This window comes from Oncorhynchus gorbuscha, unplaced genomic scaffold (assembly GCF_021184085.1).
Source record: "Oncorhynchus gorbuscha isolate QuinsamMale2020 ecotype Even-year unplaced genomic scaffold, OgorEven_v1.0 Un_scaffold_1476, whole genome shotgun sequence".
Taxonomy (NCBI): Eukaryota; Metazoa; Chordata; class Actinopteri; order Salmoniformes; family Salmonidae; genus Oncorhynchus; species Oncorhynchus gorbuscha.
The window spans coordinates 9,062-35,738 of NW_025746245.1; the positions used below are offsets into that span (position 1 = coordinate 9,062).

At 52.0% G+C, this 26,677-nt stretch overlaps 1 protein-coding gene across 2 annotated transcripts in view; it reads left to right on the forward strand.

Annotated features, from left to right (window-relative positions):
• The first annotated feature begins 3,883 nt into the window (after nt 1-3,883).
• The window catches only part of LOC124022897 (nuclear fragile X mental retardation-interacting protein 1-like), a 31,009-nt gene continuing 8,215 nt past the window's right edge, over nt 3,884-26,677 (forward strand). The window contains exons 1-5 of one of the 2 annotated variants that reach the window (XM_046337591.1): nt 3,884-4,231; nt 5,250-5,314; nt 6,704-6,805; nt 14,836-14,898; nt 26,319-26,395. In XM_046337591.1, coding sequence (XP_046193547.1) covers nt 4,024-4,231; nt 5,250-5,314; nt 6,704-6,805; nt 14,836-14,898; nt 26,319-26,395 — 515 coding nt within the window. In that variant the 5' untranslated portion in view covers nt 3,884-4,023. Of the gene's footprint in view, nt 4,232-5,249; nt 5,315-6,700; nt 6,806-14,835; nt 14,899-26,318; nt 26,396-26,677 lie in introns of both variants that reach the window. The other variant, XM_046337589.1, reaches the window with a different exon arrangement.

Sequence of the window (26,677 nt, forward strand, 5' to 3'; positions counted from 1 at the left end):
AGAGCCTTACGTTCGGGAGCCGACAGAGAGTATAGTCTACCTCGAGGAGGCGTGGTCCCTGGAAGGAGATCAATACTACAATCATACGACCGGTGAGGAGGAAGGGAGTTGGCTCGGGACCGACTGAAGACCGTGCGCAGATCATGATATTCCTCCGGCACTCCTGTCAAATCGCCAGGTTCCTCCTGAGAAGTAGGGAGAGAAGAAACGGGAGGGATGGCAGACATTAAACACTTCACATGACAAGAAACGTTCCAGGATAGGATAGAATTACTAGACCAATTAATAGAAGGATTATGACATACTAGCCAGGGATGACCCAAAACAACAGGTGTAAACGGTGAACGGAAAATCAAAAAGAAATAGTCTCACTGTGGTTACCAGATACTGTGAGAGTTAAAGGTAGTGTCTCAAATTTGATACTGGGAAGATGACTACCATCTAAGGCAAACATGGGCGTAGGCTTGTCTAATGGTCTGAAAGGAATGTTATGTTTCCGAACCCATGCTTCGTCCATGAAACAACCCTCAGCCCCAGAGTCAATCAAGGCACTGCATGTAGCACCCGAACCGGTCCAGCGTAGATGGACCGACATAGTAGTACAAGATCTAGATGAAGGGACCTGAGTAGTAGCGCTCACCAGTAGCCCTCCGCTTACTGATGGGCTCTGGCCTCTTACTGGACATGAAATAACAAAATGTCCAGCAACTCCGCAATAGAGGCACAGGCGGTTGGTGATCCTCTGTTCCCTCTCCTTATTCGAGATGCGAATCCCTCCCAGCTGCATGGGCTCAGTCTCAAAGCCAGAGGAGGGAGATGGTTGCGATGCGGAGCAGGGAAACACCGTTGATGCGAGCTCTCTTCCACGAGCCCGGTGACGAAGATCTACCCGTCGTTCTATGCGGATGGCGAGAGCAATCAAAGAGTCCACATCTGAAGGAACCTCCCGGGAAAGAATCTCATCCTTAACCGCTGCGTGGAGTCCCTCCAGAAAACGAGCGAGCAGCGCCGGCTCGTTCCACTCACTAGAGGCAGCAAGAGTGCGAAACTCAATGGAATAATCCGTTATGGACCGTTCACCTTGGCATAAGGAAGCCAGGGCCCTAGAAGCCTCCTCACCAAAAACTGAACGGTCAAAAACCCGAATCATCTCCTCTTTAAAGTTCTGGAATCTGTTAGAGCAATCAGCCCTTGCCTCCCAGATAGCTGTGCCCCATTCTCGAGCCCGGCCAGTAAGGAGTGAAATGACGTAAGCAACCCGAGCTCTCTCTCTAGAGTATGTGTGGGGTTGGAGAGAGAACACAATCTCACACTGCGTGAGAAAGGAGCGGCACTCAGTGGGCTGCCCGGAGTAGCAAGGTGGGTTATTAACCCTGGGTTCTGGAGGCTCGGCAGGCCAGGGAGTAACAGGTGGCACGAGACGTAGACTCTGGAACTGTCCAGAGAGGTCGGAAACCTGAGCGGCCAGGTTCTCCACGGCATGGCGAGCAGCAGACAATTCCTGCTCGTGTCTGCCGAGCATGGCTCCTTGGATCTTGGACGGCAGTGTAAACAGCGTCTGAAGTCGCTGGGTCCATTCTTTGGTCGGTTCCTTCTGTCATGCAGGTGAAGGAGGACCCAAACGCGACTTAACAGAAACAGAGTTTATTAATGTTCAAAACCGAATAACTGAAATCCTCTAGATTAGTAGAGGGGAAAACAACTGGAGAAGCGGCCACAGACTGCAGGTCGCCGGGTAGGCGCAGGCCGTAGTCAACTGAGACACCTGCTCACACGCAGCGTCTGAAGAAGGCACAAAACACGACAGGACAGGGTGATACACAATCACGGCAAAAACACGACAGGACAGGGCGAAACGCAATCACAGCATCGTGAATACAATGCAAGGAACCGACGGAACAGGAACGGATTACAAAGGAATAAATAGGGAATCTAATCAGGGGAAAGGATCGGGAACAGGTGTGGGAAGACTAAATGATGATTAGGGGAATAGGAACAGCTGGGAGCAGGAACGGAACGACAGAGAGAAGAGAGAGCGAGAGAGTGAGAGAGGGAGGGGGAGAGAGAGGGATAGGAGGGAAAGAACCAAATAAGACCAGCAGAGGGAAACGAATAGCATGGGGAGCACAGGGACAAGACATGATAATAAATGACAAACATGACAGTTGCGAGAACAAGCGGTCTTTTGTAAAATAACAGGAGCCAGGTGCGAGATAACGGTATGGAGCATGAGAGCCTGGATGTTCTTCACAAGCAAGTTACATCTATCAACAGAAGCGCCAAGAGGCGGGGACCCGCCTGAGCGCCTGCAATAGGCTGAGCAAGTTTAAAGCACGCCCAGTCTCTACTGTGATAGGCCAACAGACGGGTTGGAACTGTCTATCACAGTATAAAGAATACTGTTTACATACATCCTGTCAGTTCTCTGTTCTGCCCTGCGTGGTATTACAGTGAGCCCGTATATACGAAAGTTGCATTTGCCATTTATTATTAAAATACATAGTATAAAATCGGTGACTCATTTTTATATTTATCCTGATACCAGATTTGAATTTACGCAACCCTAACAGTGTTTGGCTAGACTGTAAACTCTCCTTCCAGACTCATATCAAACATCTCCAATCCAAAATCAAATCTAGAGTCGGCTTTCTATTCCGTAACAAAGCCTCCTTCACTCACGCCGCCAAACTTACCCTTGTAAAACTGACTATCTTACCGATCCTCGACTTCGGCGATGTCATCTACAAAATAGCTTCCAATACTCTACTCAGCAAACTGGATGCAGTTTATCACAGTGCCATCCATATTGTTGGTGCTAAAGCACCTTATACCACCCACCACTGCGACTTGTATGCTCTAGTCGGCTGGCCCTCGCTACATGTTGGTCGCCAGACCCACTGGCTCCAGGTCATCTACAAGTCCATGCTAGGTAAAGCTCTGCCTTCTCAGTTCACTGGTCACGATGGCAACACCCACCCGTAGCACGCGCTCCAGCAGGTGTATCTCACTGATCATCCCTAAAGCCAAAACCTAATTTGGCCACCTTTCCTTTCAGTTCTCTGCTGCCTGCGACTGGAACGAATTGCAAAAATCTCTGAAGTTGGAGACTTTTATCTCCCTCACCAACTTTAAACATCTGCTATCTGAGCAGCTAACCGATCGCTGCCGCTGTACATAGTCCATCGGTATATAGCCCACCCAATTTACCTACCTCATCCCCGTACTGTTTTTATTTATTTACTTTTCTGCTCTTTTAAACACCAATATCTCTACCTGTATATGACCATCTGATCATTTATCACTCCAGTGTTAATCTGATAAATTGTAATTATTCACTCCTATGGCCTATTTATTGCCTACCTCCTCATGCCTTTTGCACACAATGTATAAAGATTATTTTTTTTCTACTGTGTTATTAACTTGTTAATTGTTTACTCCATGTGTAACTCTGTGTTGTCTGTTCACACTGCTTTGCTTTATCTTGGCCAGGTCGCAGTTGCAAATGAGAACTTGTTCTCAACTAGCCTACCTGGTTAAATAAAGACGAAATAAAATAAAAAGTGGGTAAAACGGTATGTAAATCTTATTAGACCAGTGTACAATCACTATGTACATAGGGCAGATATAATTCTACATGAGTTAGTTTTCATAAACTACACGAGTTATGGTATATTTTCATTATGCCTAAATCGTTGTTACTTCAAATAATGATATTATTGAATTGTTTTTGGTTTTTGTAAACGAGCGGATATGACGTTCAGTCTGGTGAACACCCTTTGCAGATGTAAATTTGTGGCGTTCATGTGCCAGTCGGAACTAGGAAACTCAGAAATGTCCGACTTGCTGACTGGTTGAAAGCGGCACGTGTACATAAGTACGACTATCACGTGAACGCGGCAACGGAAGCAGAAACACACATGTGTTGTAGCGGTTCTTATTATACCTCCGAGGTCGTAGCTGGACAAACATTTATACAAACGAACTGAATCCACATAACATTGAAGAAGAGGCGCCAGCTACATCATGAATGATTTTGGAAGCTACCCTCCGCCGAACTTTGTCTCTCCTCCGGGTTCGATGGTGAGTCCGCCAACGTTCCTTCCACCTCCGAGCAACTTCCAGCCCGGTATGTGGAACTGGTACGAGCCACCGTCCGAGCCGTGGAGATACAACGGCCAGGGAGAACACTGGAACTGCGGCCCCGGACCAGGTCGACCCAGAGGCTCATATGGTGGGTATTATACTAACTAGGAGAGTTATGGTTCTAGCAGCGGCCTGGTAAAGAGGCTTCTTTGCACGGTCCCTAGGTTGACACGTGCCTGGCTGAGAGCCCCTGGTGGTCTACTATGACCTATACCAATCAGGTCTGTTGAAGTAAACCCTCATGACCCCAGTTAGTGGGGTAGGTCAGTAGGGCTGACCAAGCTTGGCCCCGTGTAATTTATTTATTCATTTTTATTTCACCTTCATTTAACCAGGTAGGCTAGTTGAGAACAGGTTCTCATTTGCAACTGCGACCTGGCCAAGATAAAGAATAGCAGTGTGAACAGACAACACAGAGTTACACATGGAGTAAACGATTAACAAGTCAATAACACAGTAGAGAAAAAGTGGAGTCTATATACATTGTGTGCAAAAGGCATGAGGAGGTAGGCGAATAATTACAATTTTGCAGATTAACACTGGAGTGATAAATGATCAGATGGTCATGTACAGGTAGAGATATTGGTGTGCAAAAGAGCAGAAAAGTAAATAAATAAAAACAGTATGGGGATGAGGTAGGTAAAAATGGGTGGGCTATTTACCGATAGACTATGTACAGCTGCAGCGATTGGTTAGCTGCTCAGATAGCAGATGTTTGAAGTTGGTGAGGGAGATAAAAGTCTCCAACTTCAGCGATTTTTGCAATTCGTTCCAGTCACAGGCAGCAGAGAACTGGAACGAAAGGCGGCCAAATGAGGTGTTGGCTTTAGGGATGATCAGTGAGATACACCTGCTGGAGCGCGTGCTACGGATGGGTGTTGCCATCGTGACCAGTGAACTGAGATAAGGCGGAGCTTTACCTAGTAATGTACATATCATTTGGGCAGAGGAGATGCTGGTTCACGTCTGGGTTGAACCAGTATCTGGGCAGAGGAGATCCTGCATCATTATTAACAGAACAGAAGTGTCAGATTGGTGATGACTGAACTGCACCCAGCAGTAGGTCGGCAAGTCATAATATTGTTGTTTTGACCTTTGACCCACAGGCCAGAACTTCCATCGTGGACGCGGAAGGCAGGACTATGGTCGTCCCAACAACCTTGGGAAAAAGGTAGTAAATCCACCATCAAACCAAAAGCCAGGTCTCTGATATATATTCTTTATTTTATTGCACCTTTATTTAACCAGCTAGGCCAGTTGAGAACAAGTTCTCATTTGCAACTAAGACCTGGCCAAGATAAAGCATAGCAGTGTGACACAAACAACAACAGAGAGTTACACATGGAGTAAACAATAAACAAACCATTAACACAGGTAACTGCAAAAATAATGATAACACTAGAGTGTATAAAACATGAAGAACCCTTCTCTAATATTGAGTTGCAACCCCCCCCCCCCTCAGAACAGCCTCAGTTGGTCAAAAGCATTCCACAGGGATGCTGACCCATGTTGACTCCAATGCTACCCATAGATGTCAAGTTGGGTGGTGGACAGTTCTTTAAATACACAGGAAACGGTTGAGTGTGAAAAACCCGGCAGCGTTGCAGTTCTTGACACCAACCTGTGCGCCTGGCACTGACTATTTTGTCTTGCCCGTTCACCCTCTGAAAAGCACACAGACACAATCCATGTCTCAAGGCTTATAAATCCTCCTTTAACTCATCAACCTCCCCTTCATGGATGGTGGTACACACACTGTGGCCCCTTCATGGATGGTGGTACACAGACACACTGTGGCCCCTTCATGGATGGTGGTACACAGACACACTGTGGCCCCTTCATGGATGGTGGTACACAGACACACTGTGGCCCCTTCATGGATGGTGGTACACAGACACACTGTGGCCCCTCATGGATGGTGGTACACAGACACACTGTGGCCCCTCATGGATGGTGGTACACAGACACACTGTGGCCCCTTCATGGATGGTGGTACACAGACACACTGTGGCCCCTGGATGGTGGTACATGGTGGTGGTGGTACACAGACACACTGTGGCCCCTCACACAGACACACTGTGGCCCCTTCATGGATGGTGGTACACAGACACACTGTGGCCCCTCATGGATGGTGGTACACAGACACACTGTGGCCCCTCATGGATGGTGGTACACAGACACACTGTGGCCCCTCATAATATATGCCATTTAGCAGACGCTTTTATCCAAAGCGACTTACAGTCATGTGTGCACACAGACATTGAACCCACTGGCGTTACAAGGCCCTCTACAACTGGATGGATGGTGGTACACAGACACACTGTGGCCCCTCATGGATGGTGGTACACAGACACACTGTGGCCCCTCATGGATGGTGGTACACAGACACACTGTGGCCCCTCATGGATGGTGGTACACAGACACACTGTGGCCCCTCATGGTGATTTGTTGTGTCCCCCATCAGTTGGCCATCCCCGTCTTAGACAGTGTAACACTCCAATAGGGTGACTGACTGGTTTGACTGTAATGGGTTCAAATGTTTTCTTTTCTTTTCCAGCAGAAAAATAAAAAAGAACCCGAGTTTTCACATTTCTGTGACCCGTGTGACCGAGGCTTCAAAAACCAAGACAAGTATGACCAACATGTCTCTGAACATGTCAAGGTAACTGATTCTCATGATCAAATGATTCTGATTTGACCTGAGGTGATGAACCGAATGTAATGACATCATACTAGGTCATCAGGGTTCCAAGCTTCAAATCAAATTGTATTAGTCACATGAGCCTAATACAACAGTACTTTACAATACCTTACAGTGAAATGCTTACTTAAGAGCCCCTAACCAACGATGCAGTTAAAAAAATACAAATAAGAAATATAAGTAACAAGTAATTAAAGAGCAGAGGAGTAAAATAACAATAGAGACTATATACAGGGGGGTACCGGGACAGTCAATGTGCGGGGGCACTGGTTAGTTGAGGTAATATGTACGTGTAGGTAAAGTTATTAAAGTGACTATGCATAGATGATAACAGAGTAGCAGTTGTATAAAGGAGAGAGGGGGGGGGCAATGCAAATGTCTGGGTAGCCATTTGATTAGGTGTTCAGGAGTCTTATGGCTTGGGGGTAGAAGCAGTTTAGAAACTTCTTGGACCTAGACTTGGTGCTCTGGTACCGCTGGCCGTGCGGTATCAGTGAGAACAGTCTATGACTAGGGTGGCTGGAGTCTTTGACAATTTGTAGGGCCTTCCTCTGACACCGTCTGGTATAGAGGTCCTGGATGGCAGGGAGCTTGGCCTCGGTGATGTACTGAGCCGTACTCACAACCCTCTGTAGTGCGTTGCGGTCGGAGGCCATACCAGGCAGTGATTCAGCCAGTCAGGATGCTCTCGATGTTGCAGCTGAATAACCTCTTGAGGATCTGAGGACCCATGCCAAATCCTTTGTCTCCTGATGGGGAATAGGTTTTGTCGTGCCCTCTTCATGACTGTCTTGGTGTGCTTGGACCATGTTATTTTTTTGGTGATGTGGACACCAAGGAACTTGAAGTTCTCAACCTGTTCCACTGCAGCCCCATCGATGAGAATGGGGGTGTGCTCGGTCCTCTTTTTCCTGTAGTCCACAATAATCTCTGTTGTCTTGATCATGTTGAGAGAGACGTTGTTGTCCTGGCACCACACGGCCAGGTCTCTGACCTCCCTATAGGCTGTCTCGTCATTGTCGGTGATCCGGCCTCCCACTGTTGTGTCATCTGCAAATGTAATGATGGTGTTTGAGTCGTGCCTGGCTGTGCAGTCATGAGTGAACAGAGAGTACAGGAGGGGACCGAGCACGCACCCCTTAGGGTCCCCTGTGTTGAGGGTCAGCGTGGCAGATGTGTTGTTACCTACTCTTACCACCTGGGGGTGGCCCGTCAGGAAGTCCAGGATCCAGTTGCAGAGGGAGGTGTTTAGTCCCAGGGTCCTTAGCTTAGTGATGAGTTTTGAGGGCACTATGGTGTTGAACGCTGAGCTGTAGTCAATGAATAGCATTCTCACAAGGGCAATGTGGAGTGCAAAAGAGATTGCATCATCTGTGGATCTGTTGGGGTGGTCTGCAAATTGGAGTGGGTCTAGGGTTTCTAGGATAATGGTGTTGATGTGATTCATGACCAGCCTTTCAAAGCATTTCATGGCTACAGACGTGACTGCTACGGGTCGGTAGTCATTTAGGAGGTTACCTTAGTGTTCTTGGGCACAGGTTCTATGGTGGTCTGCTTGAAACATGTTGGTATTACAGACTCGGACAGGGAGAGCTTGAAAATGTCTGTGAAGACACTTGCCAGTTTTTATTTTTATTTCACCTTTATTTAACCAGGTAGGCTAGTTGAGAACAAGTTCTCATTTGCAACTGCGACCTGGCCAAGATAAAGCATAGCAGTGTGAACAGACAACACAGAGTTACACATGGAATAAACAATTAACAAATCAATAACACAGTAGAAAAAAATGGGCAGTCTATATACAATGTGTGCAAAAGGCATGAGGAGGTAGGCGAATAATACAGTTTTGCAGATTAACACTGGAGTGATAAATGATCAGATGGTCATGTACAGGTAGAGATATTGGTGTGCAAAAGAGCAGAAAAGTAAATAAATAAAAACAGTATGGGGATGAGGTAGGTAAAAATGGGTGGGCTATTTACCGATAGACTATGTACAGCTGCAGCGATCGGTTAGCTGCTCAGATAGCAGATGTTTGAAGTTGGTGAGGGAGATAAGTCTCCAACTTCAGCGATTTTTGCAATTCGTTCCAGTCACAGGCAGCAGAGAACTGGAACGAAAGGCGGCCAAATGAGGTGTTGGCTTTAGGGATGATCAGTGAGATACACCTGCTGGAGCGCGTGCTACGGATGGGTGTTGCCATCGTGACCAGTGAACTGAGATAAGGCGGAGCTTTACCTAGCATGGACTTGTAGATGACCTGGAGCCAGTGGGTCTGGCGACGAATATGTAGCGAGGGCCAGCCGACTAGAGCATACAAGTCGCAGTGGTGGGTGGTATAAGGTGCTTTAGTGACAAAATGGATGGCACTGTGATAGACTGCATCCAGTTTGCTGAGTAGAGTGTTGGAAGCCATTTTGTAGATGACATCGCCGAAGTCGAGGATCGGTAGGATAGTCAGTTTTACTAGGGTAAGCTTGGCAGCGTGAGTGAAGGAGGCTTTGTTGCGGAATAGAAAGCCGACTCTTGATTTGATTTTCGATTGGAGATGTTTGATGTGGGTCTGGAAGGAGAGTTTGCAGTCTAGCCAGACACCTAGGTACTTATAGATGTCCACATATTCAAGGTCGGAACCATCCAGGGTGGTGATGCTAGTCGGGCATGCGGGTGCAGGCAGCGATCGGTTGAAAAGCATGCATTTGGTTTTACTCGCGTTCAAGAGCAGTTGGAGGCCACGGAAGGAGTGCTGTATGGCAATGAAGCTCGTTTGGAGGTTAGATAGCACAGTGTCCAATGACGGGCCGAAAGTATATAGAATGGTGTCGTCTGCGTAGAGGTGGATCAGGGAATCGCCCGCAGCAAGAGCAACATCATTGATATACACAGAGAAAAGAGTCGGCCCGAGAATTGAACCCTGTGGCACCCCCATAGAGACTGCCAGAGGACCGGACAGCATGCCCTCCGATTTGACACACTGAACTCTGTCTGCAAAGTAATTGGTGAACCAGGCAAGGCAGTCATCCGAAAAACCGAGGCTGTTGAGTCTGCCGATAAGAATATGGTGATTGACAGTCGAAAGCCTTGGCGAGGTCGATGAAGACGGCTGCACAGTACTGTCTTTTATCGATGGCGGTTATGATATCGTTTAGTACCTTGAGTGTGGCTGAGGTGCACCCGTGACCGGCTCGGAAACCAGATTGCACAGCGGAGAAGGTACTGTGGGATTCGAGATGGTCAGTGACCTGTTTGTTGACTTGGCTTTCGAAGACCTTAGATAGGCAGGGCAGGATGGATATAGGTCTGTAACAGTTTGGGTCCAGGGTGTCTCCCCCTTTGAAGAGGGGGATGACTGCGGCAGCTTTCCAATCCTTGGGGATCTCAGACGATATGAAAGAGAGGTTGAACAGGCTGGTAAATAGGGGTTGCGACAATGGCGGCAGATAGTTTCAGAAATAGCGGGTCCAGATTGTCAAGCCCAGCTGATTTGTACGGGTCCAGGTTTTGCAGCTCTTTCAGAACATCTGCTATCTGGATTTGGGTAAAGGAGAACCTGGAGAGGCTTGGGTGAGGAGCTACGGGGGGGGCGGAGCTGTTGGCCGAGGTTGGAGTAGCCAGGCGGAAGGCATGGCCAGCCGTTGAGAAGTGCTTATTGAAGTTTTCGATAATCATGGATTTATCGGTGGAGACCGTGTTTCCTAGCCTCAGTGCAGTGGGCAGCTGGGAGGAGGTGCTCTTGTTCTCCATGGACTTCACAGTGTCCCAGAACTTTTTGGAGTTGGAGCTACAGGATGCAAACTTCTGCCTGAAGAAGCTGGCCTTAGCTTTCCTGACTGACTGCGTGTATTGGTTCCTGACTTCCCTGAACAGTTGCATATCACGGGGGCTATTCGATGCTATTGCAGTCCGCCACAGGATGTTTTTGTGCTGGTCGAGGGCAGTCAGGTCTGGAGTGAACCAAGGGCTGTATCTGTTCATAGTTCTGCATTTTTTGAACGGAGCATGCTTATCTAGAATGGTGAGGAAGTTACTTTTCAGTTGGCCAGCGCATGCTCGCAGCACACATCCTGGTAATCCGTCTGGCCCTGCGGCCTTGTGAATGAATGTTGACCTGTTTTAAGGTCTGACTCACATCGGCTGCGGAGAGCGTGATCAGTCTTCCAGAACAGCTGGTGTTCTCATGCATGTTTCGGTCTTATTTGCCTCGAAGCGAGCATAGAACTAGTTCAGCTCATGTCACTGGGCAGGTCTCGGGCTGTGCTCCCCTTTTGTAGTCTGTAATGGCCACATCTGACGAGTGTCAGAGCCAGTGTAGTATGATTTGATCTTAGTCCTGTATTGAAGATTTGCCTATTTTGATGGTTCGTCGGAGGGCATAGCGGAATTTCTTATAAGCTTCCGGGTTAGAGTCCTGCTCCTTGAAAGTGTTAGCTCTTTAGCTCAGTGCGGATGTTACCTGTAATCCATGGCTTCTGGTTGGGGTATGTACATACGGTCACTGTGGGGACATCGACATCAATGCACTTGTTGATGAAGCCAATGACTGATGTGGTGTACTCCTCAATGCCATCGGAGGAATCCCAGAACATATTCCAGTCTGGTAGCAAAACAGTCCTGCAGCCTCTGCGTCATCTGACCACTTTTTATTTTATTGATCTAGTTACTGGTGCTTACTGTTTTAATTTTAGCAAGAATCAGGAGAATATAATTATGGTCAGATTTGCCAAATGGAGGGCTAGGGAGAGCTGTATGTGTTTCTGTGTGTGGAGTACAGGCGGTCCGGTCCGGAGTTTAATGTGTATTTATTTATTCCAGACGCCCCGTTCCCTGCCGGTGCATCGTATAACCAGCCTCTGTTCTGTCCTGCCGGTGCATCGTATAACCAGCCTCTGTTCTGTCCTGCCGGTGCATCGTATAACCAGCCTCTGTTCTGTCCTGCCGGTGCATCGTATAACCAGCCTCTGTTCTGTCCTGCCGGTGCATCGTATAACCAGCCTCTGTTCTGTCCTGCCGGTGCATCGTATAACCAGCCTCTGTTCTATCCTGCCGGTGCAGCGTATAACCAGCCTCTGTTCTGTCCTGCCGGTGCAGCGTATAACCAGCCTCTGTTCTATCCTGCCGGTGCATCGTATGACCAGCCACGCCCCTGTTCTATCCTGCCGGTGCAGCATATAACCAGCCTCTGTTCTATCCTGCCGGTGCATAGTATAACCAGCCATGCCTCTGTTCTATCCTGCCGGTGCAGCGTATAACCAGCCTCTGTTCTATCCTGCCGATGCAGCGTATAACCAGCCTCTGTTCTATCCTGCCGGTGCATCGTATAACCAGCCTCTGTTCTATCCTGCCGGTGTATCGTATAACCAGCCATGCCTCTGTTCTATCCTGCCGGTGCAGCGTATAACCAGCCTCTGTTCTATCCTGCCGGTGCATCGTATAACCAGCCTCTGTTCTGTCCTGCCGGTGCAGCGTATAACCAGCCACGCCTCTGTTCTGTCCTGCCGGTGCAGCGTATAACCAGCCACGCCTCTGTTCTATCCTGCCGGTGCATCGTATAACCAGCCTCTGTTCTGTCCTGTCGGTGCATCGTATAACCAGCCTCTGTTCTGTCCTGCCGGTGCAGCGTATAACTAGCCTCTGTTCTGTCCTGCCGGTGCAGCGTATAACCAGCCTCTGTTCTGTCCTGCCGGTGCATCGTATAACCAGCCACGCCTCTGTTCTGTCCTGCCAGTGCATCGTATAACCAGCCACGCCTCTGTTCTGTCCTGCCGGTGCAGCGTATAACCAGCCTCTGTTCTGTCCTGCCGGTGCATCGTATAACCAGCCACGCCTCTGTTCTGTCCTGCCGGTGCATCGTATAACCAGCCACGCCTCTGTTCTGTCCTGCCGGTGCATCGTTTAACCAGCCACGCCTCTGTTCTGTCCTGCCGGTGCAGCGTATAACCAGCCTCTGTTCTATCCTGCCGGTGCAGCGTATAACCAGCCTCTGTTCTGTCCTGCCGGTGCAGCGTATAACCAGCCTCTGTTCTATCCTGCCGGTGCAGCGTATAACCAGCCTCTGTTCTGTCCTGCCGGTGCATCGTATAACCAGCCTCTGTTCTGTCCTGCCGGTGCATCGTATAACCAGCCTCTGTTCTATCCTGCCGGTGCAGCGTATAACCAGCCTCTGTTCTATCCTGCCGGTGCAGCGTATAACCAGCCTCTGTTCTGTCCTGCCGGTGCAGCGTATAACCAGCCTCTGTTCTGTCCTGCCGGTGCTTCGTATAACCAGCCTCTGTTCTGTCCTGCCGGTGCTTCGTATAACCAGCCTCTGTTCTGTCCTGCCGGTGCTTCGTATAACCAGCCTCTGTTCTGTCCTGCCGGTGCTTCGTATAACCAGCCTCTGTTCTGTCCTGCCGGTGCTTCGTATAACCAGCCTCTGTTCTGTCCTGCCGGTGCATCGTATAACCAGCCTCTGTTCTGTCCTGCCGGTGCTTCGTATAACCAGCCTCTGTTCTGTCCTGCCGGTGCTTCGTATAACCAGCCTCTTCTGGCCTGCCGGTGCTTCGTATAACCAGCCTCTGTTCTGGCCTGCCGGTGCTTCGTATAACCAGCCTCTGTTCTGTCCTGCCGGTGCAGCGTATAACCAGCCTCTGTTCTGTCCTGCCGGTGCTTCGTATAACCAGCCTCTGTTCTGTCCTGCCGGTGCAGCGTATAACCAGCCTCTGTTCTGTCCTGCCGGTGCAGCGTATAACCAGCCTCTGTTCTGTCCTGCCGGTGCTTCGTATAACCAGCCTCTGTTCTGTCCTGCCGGTGCTTCGCATAACCAGCCTCTGTTCTGTCCTGCCGGTGCTTCGCATAACCAGCCTCTGTTCTGTCCTGCCGGTGCTTCGTATAACCAGCCTCTTCTGTCCTGCCGGTGCATCGTATAACCAGCCTCTGTTCTGTCCTGCCGGTGCTTCGTATAACCAGCCTCTGTTCTGTCCTGCCGGTGCTTCGTATAACCAGCCTCTGTTCTGTCCTGCCGGTGCTTCGTATAACCAGCCTCTGTTCTGTCCTGCCGGTGCTTCGTATAACCAGCCTCTGTTCTGTCCTGCCGGTGCTTCGTATAACCAGCCTCTGTTCTGTCCTGCCGGTGCAGCGTATAACCAGCCTCTGTTCTGTCCTGCCGGTGCAGCGTATAACCAGGCTCTGTTCTGTCCTGCCGGTGCAGCGTATAACCAGCCTCTGTTCTGTCCTGCCGGTGCATCGTATAACCAGCCTCTGTTCTATCCTGCCGGTGCATCGTATAACCAGCCAGCTGTATGTTGATAGTGTCATCGTTCAGCCAAGTCTCTGTGAAACATAAGATATAATAACAGTTCTGAATGTCCTTCTGGTAGTTTAATTTTTTGCGTAACTCGCCGATTTTATTGTCCAAAGATTGGAAGGAAGTGGGGGTTTATTCGATCGCCTATGAATTTTCAGAAGGCTGTCCGCCCCCTTTTCTCCGCCTCTTCACGCAAATCACAGGGATCTGGGCCTGTTCCAGAGAAAGCAGTTCCGTTGTTAGTCAACCTTCAGGAAAACAGGCAAAGCATTGTGTTAGTCAACCTTCAGGAAAACAGGCAAAGCATTGTGTTAGTCAACCTTCAGGAAAACAGGCAAAGCATTGTGTTAGTCAACCTTCAGGAAAACAGGCAAAGCATTGTGTTAGTCAACCTTCAGGAAAACAGGCAAAGCATTGTGTTAGTCAACCTTCAGGAAAACAGGCAAAGCATTGTGTTAGTCAACCTTCAGGAAAACAGGCAAAGCATTGTGTTAGTCAACCTTCAGGAAAACAGGCAAAGCATTGTGTTAGTCAACCTTCAGGAAAACAGGCAAAGCATTGTGTTAGTCAACCTTCAGGAAAACAGGCAAAGCATTGTGTTAGTCAACCTTCAGGAAAACAGGCAAAGCATTGTGTTAGTCTACCTTCAGGAAAACAGGCAAAGCATTGTGTTAGTCTACCTTCAGTAAAAGAGACTTCTGTTTTATAGTGCTCAGTTGAAGACTGCAGCTTCACTGCTCATGAGAAGCTGGTCAACATTCACTGGAGAAATGTAAGTAGACCGCCAGCCTCAGCTATTACCCATCAACCCCTCATCTATATAGAACCAAGCATTAACCTCTTCCTGTATATTCATTTTATTTAACTAGGCAAGTCGGGTTAAGAACAAATTCTTATTTCCCATGACTGCCTAGCAATTTAAAAATCAATACAATATAAATATAGGACAAAACACACATCACAACGAGAGACAACAATACATAAAGTGAGACCTAAGACGACAACATATCAAGGCAGCAACACATGGCAACACAACATGGTAGCAACACAACATGGTACAAACATTATTGGGCACAGTCAACAGCACAAATGTCAAGAAGGTAGAGACAACACATCACACAAAGCAGCCACAACTGTCAGCAAGTGTTGCTTCTATACATGTATAGAATAGCAATACCCTAACTCCTCCTGTCTGGAACCACATGTTTAACCTCCTCCTCCTGTCTGGAACCGTGTGTTTAACCTCCTCCTCCTGTCTGGAACCGCGTGTTTAACCTCCTCCTCCTGTCTGGAACCGCGTGTTTAACCTCCTCCTCCTGTCTGGAACCGCGTGTTTAACCTCCTCCTCCTGTCTGGAACCGCGTGTTTAACCTCCTCCTCCTGTCTGGAACCGCGTGTTTAACCTCCTCCTCCTGTCTGGAACCGCGTGTTTAACCTCCTCCTCCTGTCTGGAACCGCGTGTTTAACCTCCTCCTCCTGTCTGGAACCGCGTGTTTAACCTCCTCCTCCTGTCTGGAACCGCGTGTTTAACCTCCTCCTCCTGTCTGGAACCGCGTGTTTAACCTCCTCCTCCTGTCTGGAACCGCGTGTTTAACCTCCTCCTCCTGTCTGGAACCGCGTGTTTAACCTCCTCCTCCTGTCTGGAACCGCGTGTTTAACCTCCTCCTCCTGTCTGGAACCGCGTGTTTAACCTCCTCCTCCTGTCTGGAACCGCGTGTTTAACCTCCTCCTCCTGTCTGGAACCGCGTGTTTAACCTCCTCCTCCTGTCTGGAACCGCGTGTTTAACCTTCTCCTCCTGTCTGGAACCGCGTGTTTAACCTCCTCCTCCTGTCTGGAACCGCGTGTTTAACCTCCTCCTCCTGTCTGGAACCGCGTGTTTAACCTCCTCCTCCTCCTGTCTGGAACCGCGTGTTTAACCTCCTCCTCCTGTCTGGAACCGCGTGTTTAACCTCCTCCTCCTGTCTGGAACCGCGTGTTTAACCTCCTCCTCCTGTCTGGAACCGCGTGTTTAACCTCCTCCTCCTGTCTGGAACCGCGTGTTTAACCTCCTCCTGTCTGGAACCGCGTGTTTAACCTCCTCCTCCTGTCTGGAACCGCGTGTTTAACCTCCTCCTCTGGAACCGCGTGTTTAACCTCCTCCCTGTCTGGAACCGCGTGTTTAACCTCCTCCTCCTGTCTGGAACCGCGTGTTTAACCTCCTCCTCCTGTCTGGAACCGCGTGTTTAACCTCCTCCTCCTGTCTGGAACCGCGTGTTTAACCTCCTCCTCCTGTCTGGAACCGCGTGTTTAACCTCCTCCTCCTGTCTGGAACCGCGTGTTTAACCTCCTCCTCCTGTCTGGAACCGCGTGTTTAACCTCCTCCTCCTGTCTGGAACCGCGTGTTTAACCTCCTCCTCCTGTCTGGAACCGCGTGTTTAACCTCCTCCTCCTGTCTGGAACCGCGTGTTTAACCTCCTCCTCCTCCTGTCTGGAACCGCGTGTTTCTCCTCCTCCTGTCTGGAACCGCGTGTTTAACCTCCTGTCTGGAACCGCGTGTTTAACCTCCTCCTCCTCTGGAACCGCGTGTTTAACCTCCTCCTCCTCCTGTCTGGAACCGCGTGTTTAACCTCCTCCTCCTCTGTCTGGAACCGCGTGTTTAACCTCCTCCTGTCTGGAACCGCGTGTTTAACCTCCTCCTCCTCCTGTCTGGAACCGCGTGTTTAACCTCCTCCTGTCTGGAACCGCGTGTTTAACCTCCTCCTGTCTGGAACCGCGTGTTTAACCTCCTCCTGTCTGGAACCGCGTGTTTAACCTCCTCCTGTCTGGAACCGCGTGTTTAACCTCCTCCTGTCTGGAACCGCGTGTTTAACCTCCTCCTGTCTGGAACCGCGTGTTTAACCTCCTCCTCCTGTCTGGAACCGCGTGTTTAACCTCCTCCTCCTGTCTGGAACCGCGTGTTTAACCTCCTCCTCCTCCTGTCTGGAACCGCGTGTTTAACCTCCTCCTGTCCTCCTCCTCCTCCTGGGAACCGCGTGTTTAACCTCCTCCTCCTCCTGTCTGGAACCGCGTGTTTAACCTCCTCCTCCTCCTGTCTGGAACCGCGTGTTTAACCTCCTCCTCCTGTCTGGAACCGCGTGTTTAACCTCCTCCTCCTGTCTGGAACCGCGTGTTTAACCTCCTCCTCCTGTCTGGAACCGCGTGTTTAACCTCCTCCTCCTGTCTGGAACCGCGTGTTTAACCTCCTCCTGTCCTGAACCGAACCGCGTGTTTAACCTCCTCCTCCTGTCTGGAACCGCGTGTTTAACCTCCTCCTCCTGTCTGGAACCGCGTGTTTAACCTCCTCCTGTCTGGAACCGCGTGTTTAACCTCCCTCCTCCTGTCTGGAACCGCGTGTTTAACCTCCTCCTCCCTGTCTGGAACCGCGTGTTTAACCTCCTCCTCCTGTCTGGAACCGCGTGTTTAACCTCCTCCTCCTGTCTGGAACCGCGTGTTTAACCTCCTCCTCCTCCTGTCTGGAACCGCGTGTTTAACCTCCTCCTCCTGTCTGGAACCGCGTGTTTAACCTCCTCCTCCTGTCTGGAACCGCGTGTTTAACCTCCTCCTCCTGTCCGGAACCGCGTGTTTAACCTCCTCCTCCTCCTGTCCGGAACCGCGTGTTTAACCTCCTCCTGTCCGGAACCGCGTGTTTAACCTCCTCCTCCTGTCTGGAACCGCGTGTTTAACCTCCTCCCTCCTCCCGCGTCCTCCTCCTGTCTGGAACCGCGTGTTTAACCTCCTCCTCCTCCTGTCTGGAACCGCGTGTTTAACCTCCTCCTCCTGTCTGGAACCGCGTGTTTAACCTCCTCCTCCTGTCTGGAACCGCGTGTTTAACCTCCTCCTGTCTGGAACCGCGTGTTTAACCTCCTCCTGTCTGGAACCGCGTGTTTAACCTCCTCCTCCTCTGGAACCGCGTGTTTAACCTCCTTGTCTGGAACCTTTAACCTCCTCCTGTCTGGAACCGCGTGTTTAACCTCCTCCTGTCTGGAACCGCGTGTTTAACCTCCTCCTCCTGTCTGGAACCGCGTGTTTAACCTCCTTTAACCTCCTGTCTGGAACCGCGTGTTTAACCTCCTGTCTGGAACTCCTGTGTCTGGAACCGCGTGTTTAACCTCCTCCTCCTCCTGTCCGGAACCGCGTGTTTAACCTCCTCCTCCTCCTGTCCGGAACCGCGTGTTTAACCTCCTCCTCCTGTCCGGAACCGCGTGTTTAACCTCCTCCTCCTCCTGTCCGGAACCGCGTGTTTAACCTCCTCCTCCTGTCCGGAACCGCGTGTTTAACCTCCTCCTCCTCCTGTCTGGAACCGCGTGTTTAACCTCCTCCTCCTGTCTGGAACCGCGTGTTTAACCTCCTCCTCTGGAACTCCTCCTCCTGTCTGGAACCGCGTGTTTAACCTCCTCCTCCTCCTGTCTGGAACCGCGTGTTTAACCTCCTCCTCCTGTCTGGAACCGCGTGTTTAACCTCCTCCTCCTGTCTGGAACCGCGTGTTTAACCTCCTCCCTCCTGTCTGTCCTCCTGGAACCGCGTGTTTAACCTCCTCCTCCTGTCTGGAACCGCGTGTTTAACCGCGTGTTTAACCTCCTCCTCCTGTCTGGAACCGCGTGTTTAACCTCCTCCTGTCTGGAACCGCGTGTTTAACCTCCTCCTCCCTGTCTGGAACCGCGTGTTTAACCTCCTCCTCCTGTCTGGAACCGCGTGTTTAACCTCCTCCTCCTGTCTGGAACCGCGTGTTTAACCTCCTCCTCCTGTCTGGAACCGCGTGTTTAACCTCCTCCTCCTGTCTGGAACCGCGTGTTTAACCTCCTCCTCCTCCTCCTGTCTGGAACCGCGTGTTTAACCTCCTCCTCCTCCTGTCTGGAACCGCGTGTTTAACCTCCTCCTGTCTGGAACCGCGTGTTTAACCTCCTCCTGTCTGGAACCGCGTGTTTAACCTCCTCCTCCTGTTTAACCTGGGAACCGCGTGTTTAACCTCCTCCTCCTCCTGTCTGGAACCGCGTGTTTAACCTCCTCCTCCTGTCTGGAACCGCGTGTTTAACCTCCTCCTCCTGTCTGGAACCGCGTGTTTAACCTCCTCCTCCTCCTGTCTGGAACCGCGTGTTTAACCTCCTCCTCCTCCTGTCTGGAACCGCGTGTTTAACCTCCTCCTCCTGTCTGGAACCGCGTGTTTAACCTCCTCCTCCTGTCTGGAACCGCGTGTTTAACCTCCTCCTCCTGTCTGGAACCGCGTGTTTAACCTCCTCCTCCTGTCTGGAACCGCGTGTTTAACCTCCTCCTCCTCCTGTTTAACCTCCTCCTGTCTGGAACCGCGTGTTTAACCTCCTCCTGTCTGGAACCGCGTGTTTAACCTCCTCCTCCTCCTGTCTGGAACCGCGTGTTTAACCTCCTCCTCCTGTCTGGAACCGCGTGTTTAACCTCCTCCTCCTGTCTGGAACTCCTCCTCCTCCTCCTGTCTGGAACCGCGTGTTTAACCTCCTCCTGTCTGGAACCGCGTCCTCCCTGTCTGGAACCGCGTGTTTAACCTCCTCCTCCTGTCCGGAACCGCGTGTTTAACCTCCTCCTGTCCGGAACCGCGTTTTAACCTCCTCCTCCTCCTGTCCGGAACCGCGTGTTTAACCTCCTCCTCCTGTCCGGAACCGCGTGTTTAACCTCCTCCTCCTGTCCGGAACCGCGTGTTTAACCTCCTCCTCCTGTCCGGAACCGCGTGTTTAACCTCCTCCTCCTCCTGTCCGGAACCGCGTGTTTAACCTCCTCCTCCTCCTGTCTGGAACCGCGTGTTTAACCTCCTCCTCCTCCTGTCTGGAACCGCGTGTTTAACCTCCTCCTCCTGTCTGGAACCGCGTGTTTAACCTCCTCCTCCTGTCTGGAACCGCGTGTTTAACCTCCTCCTCCTGTCTGGAACCGCGTGTTTAACCTCCTCCTGTCTGGAACCGCGTGTTTAACCTCCTCCTCCTGTCTGGAACCGCGTGTTTAACCTCCTCCTCCTGTCTGGAACCGCGTGTTTAACCTCCTCCTGTCTGGAACCGCGTGTTTAACCTCCTCCTCCTGTCTGGAACCGCGTGTTTAACCTCCTCCTCCTGTCTGGAACCGCGTGTTTAACCTCCTCCTCCTCCTCTGGAACCGCGTGTTTAACCTCCTCCTCCTGTCTGGAACCGCGTCTGGAACCGCGTTTTAACCTCCTCCTCCTGTCTGGAACCGCGTGTTTAACCTCCTCCTCCTGTCTGGAACCGCGTGTTTAACCTCCTCCTCCTCCTGTCTGGAACCGCGTGTTTAACCTCCTCCTCCTCCTGTCTGGAACCTGTTTAACCTCCTCCTCCCTGTCTGGAACCGCGTGTTTAACCTCCTCCTCCTCCTGTCTGGAACCGCGTGTTTAACCTCCTCCTCTGGAACCGCGTCCTCCTCTGGAACCGCGTGTTTAACCTCCTCCTCCTCCTGTCTGGAACCGCGTGTTTAACCTCCCTCCCGCGTGTTTAACCTCCTCCTCCTCCTGTCTGGAACCGCGTGTTTAACCTCCTCCTGTCTGGAACCTGTTTAACCTCCTGGAACCGCGTGTTTAACCTCCTCCTGTCTGGAACCGCGTGTTTAACCTCCTCCTCCTGTCTGGAACCGCGTGTTTAACCTCCTCCTGTCTGGAACCGCGTGTTTAACCTCCTCCTCCTGTCTGGAACCGCGTGTTTAACCTCCTCCTGTCTGGAACCGCGTGTTTAACCTCCTCCTCCTGTCTGGAACCGCGTGTTTAACCTCCTCCTGTCTGGAACCGCGTGTTTAACCTCCTCCTCCTCCTGTCTGGAACCGCGTGTTTCTCCTCCTCCTGTCTGGAACCGCGTGTTTAACCTCCTCCTGTCTGGAACCGCGTGTTTAACCTCCCTCCTCCTGTCTGGAACCGCGTGTTTAACCTCCTCCTCCCGCGTGTTTAACCTCCTCCTCCTGTCTGGAACCGCGTGTTTAACCTCCTCCTCCTGTCTGGAACCGCGTGTTTAACCTCCTCCTCCTGTCTGGAACCGCGTGTTTAACCTCCTCCTCCTCCTGTTTAACCTCCTCCTCCTCCTGTCTGGAACCGCGTGTTTAACCTCCTCCTCCTGTCTGGAACCGCGTGTTTAACCTCCTCCTCCTGTCTGGAACCGCGTGTTTAACCTCCTCCTGTCTGGAACCGCGTGTTTAACCTCCTCCTCCTGTCTGGAACCGCGTGTTTAACCTCCTCCTCCTGTCTGGAACCGCGTGTTTAACCTCCTCCTCCTGTCTGGAACCGCGTGTTTAACCTCCTCCCGCGTGTTTAACCTCCTCCTGTCTGGAACCGCGTGTTTAACCTCCTCCTCCTCTGGAACCGCGTGTTTAACCTCCTCCTCCTGTCTGGAACCGCGTGTTTAACCTCCTCCTCCTCCTGTCTGGAACCGCGTGTTTAACCTCCTCCTCCTGTCTGGAACCGCGTGTTTAACCTCCTCCTCCTGTCCCGCGTGTCTGGAACCGCGTGTTTAACCTCCTCCTCCTCCTGTCTGGAACCGCGTGTTTAACCTCCTCCTCCCCTGTCTGGAACCGCGTGTTTAACCTCCTCCTCCTGTCTGGAACCGCGTGTTTAACCTCCTCCTCCTGTCTGGAACCGCGTGTTTAACCTCCTCCTCCTCCTCCTGTCTGGAACCGCGTGTTTAACCTCCTCCTCCTGTCTGGAACCGCGTGTTTAACCTCCTCCTCCTCCTGTCTGGAACCGCGTGTTTAACCTCCTCCTCCTGTCTGGAACCGCGTGTTTAACCTCCTCCTCCTGGAACCGCGTGTTTAACCTCCTCCTCCTGTCTGGAACCGCGTGTTTAACCTCCTCCTCCTCCTGTCTGGAACCGCGTGTTTAACCTCCTCCTCCTGTCTGGAACCGCGTGTTTAACCTCCTCCTGTCTGGAACCGCACGTCCTCCTCCTCCTGTCTGGAACCGCGTGTTTAACCTCCTCCTGTCCGGAACCGCGCGTTTAACCTCCTCCTCCTCCTCCTGTCCGGAACCGCGCGTTTAACCTCCTCCTCCTCCTCCTGTCCGGAACCGCGCGTTTAACCTCCTCCTCCTCCTCCTGTCCGGAACCGCGCGTTTAACCTCCTCCTCCTCCTCCTGTCCGGAACCGCGCGTTTAACCTCCTCCTCCTGTCCGGAACCGCGCGTTTAACCTCCTCCTCCTCCTCCTGTCCGGAACCGTGTGTTTAACCTCCTCCTCCTCCTGTCCGGAACCGTGTGTTTAACCTCCTCCTCCTCCTGTCCGGAACCGTGTGTTTAACCTCCTCCTCCTCCTGTCTGGAACCGCGTGTTTAACCTCCTCCTGTCTGGAACCGCGTGTTTAACTTCCTCCTGTCTGGAACCGCGTGTTTAACCTCCTCCTCCTGTCTGGAACCGCGTGTTTAACCTCCTCCTCCTGTCTGGAACCGCGTGTTTAACCTCCTCCTCCTGTCTGGAACCGCGTGTTTAACCTCCTCCTCCTGTCCGGAACCGCGTGTTTAACCTCCTCCTCCTGTCTGGAACCGCGTGTTTAACCTCCTCCTCCTGTCTGGAACCGCGCGTTTAACCTCCTCCTCCTCCTCCTGTCTGGAACCGCGCGTTTAACCTCCTCCTCCTGTCTGGAACCGCGTGTTTAACCTCCTCCTCCTGTCTGGAACCGCGTGTTTAACCTCCTCCTCCTGTCTGGAACCGCGTGTTTAACCTCCTCCTCCTGTCTGGAACCGCGTGTTTAACCTCCTCCTCCTCCTGTCTGGAACCGCGTGTTTAACCTCCTCCTCCTCCTGTCTGGAACTGCGTGTTTAACCTCCTGTCTGGAACCGCGTGTTTAACCTCCTGTCTGGAACCGCGTGTTTAACCTCCTGTCTGGAACCGCGTGTTTAACCTCCTGTCTGGAACCGCGTGTTTAACCTCCTGTCTGGAACCGCGTGTTTAACCTCCTGTCTGGAACCGCGTGTTTAACCTCCTGTCTGGAACCGCGTGTTTAACCTCCTGTCTGGAACCGCGTGTTTAACCTCCTCCTCCTGTCCGGAACCGCGTGTTTAACCTCCTACTCCCCCTGTCTGGAACCGCGTGTTTAACCTCCTCCTCCTCCTGTCTGGAACCGCGTGTTTAACCTCCTCCTCCTGTCTGGAACCGCGTGTTTCTCCTCCTCCTGTCTGGAACCGCGTGTTTAACCTCCTCCTGTCTTGAACCGCGTGTTTAACCTCCTGTCTGGAACCGCGTGTTTAACCTCCTCCTCTTCCTGTCTGGAACCCCGCGTTTAACCTCCTCCTCCTGTCTGGAACCGCGTGTTTAACCTCCTCCTCCTGTCTGGAACCGCGTGTTTAACCTCCTCCTCCTGTCTGGAACCGCGTGTTTAACCTCCTCCTCCTGTCTGGAACCGCGTGTTTAACCTCCTCCTGTCTGGAACCGCGTGTTTAACCTCCTCCTGTCTTGAACCGCGTGTTTAACCTCCTCCTGTCTGGAACCGCGTGTTTAACCTCCTCCTCCTGTCTGGAACCGCGTGTTTAACCTCGTCCTCCTCCTGTCTGGAACCGCGTGTTTAACCTCCTCCTGTCTGGAACCGCGTGTTTAACCTCCTCCTGTCTTGAACCGCGTGTTTAACCTCCTCCTGTCTGGAACCGCGTGTTTAACCTCCTCCTGTCTGGAACCGCGTGTTTAACCTCCTCCTCCTCCTCCTGTCTGGAACCGCGTGTTTAACTCCTCCTCCTGTCTGGAACCGCGTGTTTAACCTCCTCCTCCTCCTCCTGTCTGGAACCGCGTGTTTAACCTCCTCCTCTTCCTGTCTGGAACCGCGCGTTTAACCTCCTCCTGTCTGGAACCGCGCGTTTAACCTCCTCCTCCTGTCCGGAACCGCGCGTTTAACCTCCTCCTCCTGTCCGGAACCGCGTTTAACCTCCTTTAACCTCCTCCTCCTGTCCGGAACCGCGCGTTTAACCTCCTCCTCCTGTCCGGAACCGCGCGTTTAACCTCCTCCTCCTGTCCGGAACCGCGCGTTTAACCTCCTCCTCCTGTCCGGAACCGCGCGTTTAACCTCCTCCTCCTGTCCGGAACCTCCTCCGTCTTTAACCTCCTCCTCCTCCTCCTGTCCGGAACCGCGCGTTTAACCTCCTCCTCCTGTCCGGAACCGCGTGTTTAACCTCCTCCTCCTGTCCGGAACCGCGCGTTTAACCTCCTCCTCCTGTCCGGAACCGCGTGTTTAACCTCCTCCTCCTCCTGTCTGGAACCGCGTGTTTAACCTCCTCCTCCTCCTGTCTGGAACCGCGTTTAACCTCCTCCTCCTCCTGTCTGGAACCGCGTGTTTAACCTCCTCCTCCTCCTGTCTGGAACCGCGTGTTTAACCTCCTCCTGTCTGGAACCGCGTGTTTAACCTCCTCCTCCTCCTGTCCGGAACCGCGTGTTTAACCTCCTACTCCCCCTGTCCGGAACCGCGTGTTTAACCTCCTCCTCCTGTCTGGAACCGCGTGTTTAACCTCCTCCTCCTCCTGTCTGGAACCGCGTGTTTAACCTCCTCCTCCTCCTCCTGTCTGGAACCGCGTGTTTCTCCTCCTCCTGTCTGGAACCGCGTGTTTAACCTCCTCCTGTCTGGAACCGCGTGTTTAACCTCCTCCTGTCTTGAACCGCGTGTTTAACCTCCTCCTGTCTGGAACCGCGTGTTTAACCTCCTCCTGTCTGGAACCGCGTGTTTAACCTCCTCCTCCTCCTGTCTGGAACCGCGTGTTTAACCTCCTCCTCCTGTCTGGAACCGCGTGTTTAACCTCCTCCTCCTGTCCGGAACCGCGCGTTTAACCTCCTGTCCGGAACCGCGCGTTTAACCTCCTGTCCGGAACCGCGCGTTTAACCTCCTCCTCCTGTCCGGAACCGCGCGTTTAACCTCCTCCTCCTGTCCGGAACCGCGCGTTTAACCTCCTCCTCCTATCCGGAACCGCGCGTTTAACCACCTCCTCCTGTCCGGAACCGCGCGTTTAACCTCCTCCTCCTCCTCCTGTCTGGAACCGCGTGTTTAACCTCCTCCTCCTGTCTGGAACCGCGCGTTTAACCTCCTCCTCCTGTCCGGAACCGCGCGTTTAACCTCCTCCTGTCCGGAACCGCGCGTTTAACCTCCTCCTCCTCCTCCTGTCTGGAACCGCGCGTTTAACCTCCTCCTCCTCCTGTCTGGAACCGCGTGTTTAACCTCCTCCTCCTCCTGTCTGGAACCGCGTGTTTAACCTCCTCCTCCTATCCGGAACCGCGCGTTTAACCACCTCCTCCTGTCCGGAACCGCGCGTTTAACCTCCTCCTCCTCCTCCTGTCTGGAACCGCGTGTTTAACCTCCTCCTCCTGTCCGGAACCGCGCGTTTAACCTCCTCCTCCTCCTCCTGTCCGGAACCGTGTGTTTAACCTCCTCCTCCTCCTGTCTGGAACCGCGTGTTTAACCTCCTCCTCCTGTCTGGAACCGCGTGTTTAATCTCCTCCTCCTGTCTGGAACCGCGTGTTTAACCTCCTCCTCCCCCTGTCCGGAACCGCGTGTTTAACCTCCTCCTCCTCCTGTCCGGAACCGCGTGTTTAACCTCCTCCTGTCTGGAACCGCGTGTTTAACCTCCTCCTCCTGTCTGGAACCGCGTGTTTAACCTCCTCCTCCTCCTGTCTGGAACCGCGTGTTTAATCTCCTGTCCGGAACCGCACGTTTAACCTCCTCCTCCTGTCCGGAAACGCGCGTTTGACCTCCTCCTCCTGTCCGGAAACGCGCGTTTGACCTCTTCCTCCTGTCTGGAACCGCGTGTTTAACCTCCTCTTCCTCCTGTCCGGAACCGCGTGTTTAACCTCCTCCTCCTGTCCGGAACCGCGCGTTTGACCACCTCCTCCTCCGTCTCCTATAGAACCGTGTGTTTGACCACCACCTCCTCCGTCTCCTATAGAACCGCGTGTTTGACCACCTCCGTCTCCTATAGAACCGCGTGTTTGACCACCTCCTCCGTCTCCTATAGAACCGCGTGTTTGACCACCTCCGTCTCCTATAGAACCGCGTGTTTGACCACCTCCGTCTCCTATAGAACCGCGTGTTTGACCACCTCCGTCTCCTATAGAACCGCGTGTTTGACCACCTCCTCCTCCGTCTCCTATAGAACCGCGTGTTTGACCACCTCCGTCTCCTATAGAACCGCGTGTTTGACCACCTCTGTCTCCTATAGAACCGCGTGTTTAACCTCCTCTTGTACCATCTCCTATAGAACCATGCCCCAGGGGCAAAGAGAATCAAGCTGGACACTCCAGAGGAGATTTCTAAATGGAGAGAGGAGAGGCGCAGGTCAGTACTGTAGTATGTTTTTAAACATGGTAAAACTTTGTAAGATCCAGTCACTAATCAGCAATGCTTTTGTTTCCTCAATTTCTCTTGAAATGACTACTTCTGGATTAGATCTGATTCTGTGGTCCATATGAAACATGTGCTGTTACCACCAGTATCGGGGCCTAATATTAACACCTGCCACATTTGGGTAGATTCTGGCAGTAGTAAGATGTCTATTTTACCAGCCATGTGGACCGGTACCCCCAGTATATAGCCTCCGCATTGACTCTGTACCGGTAC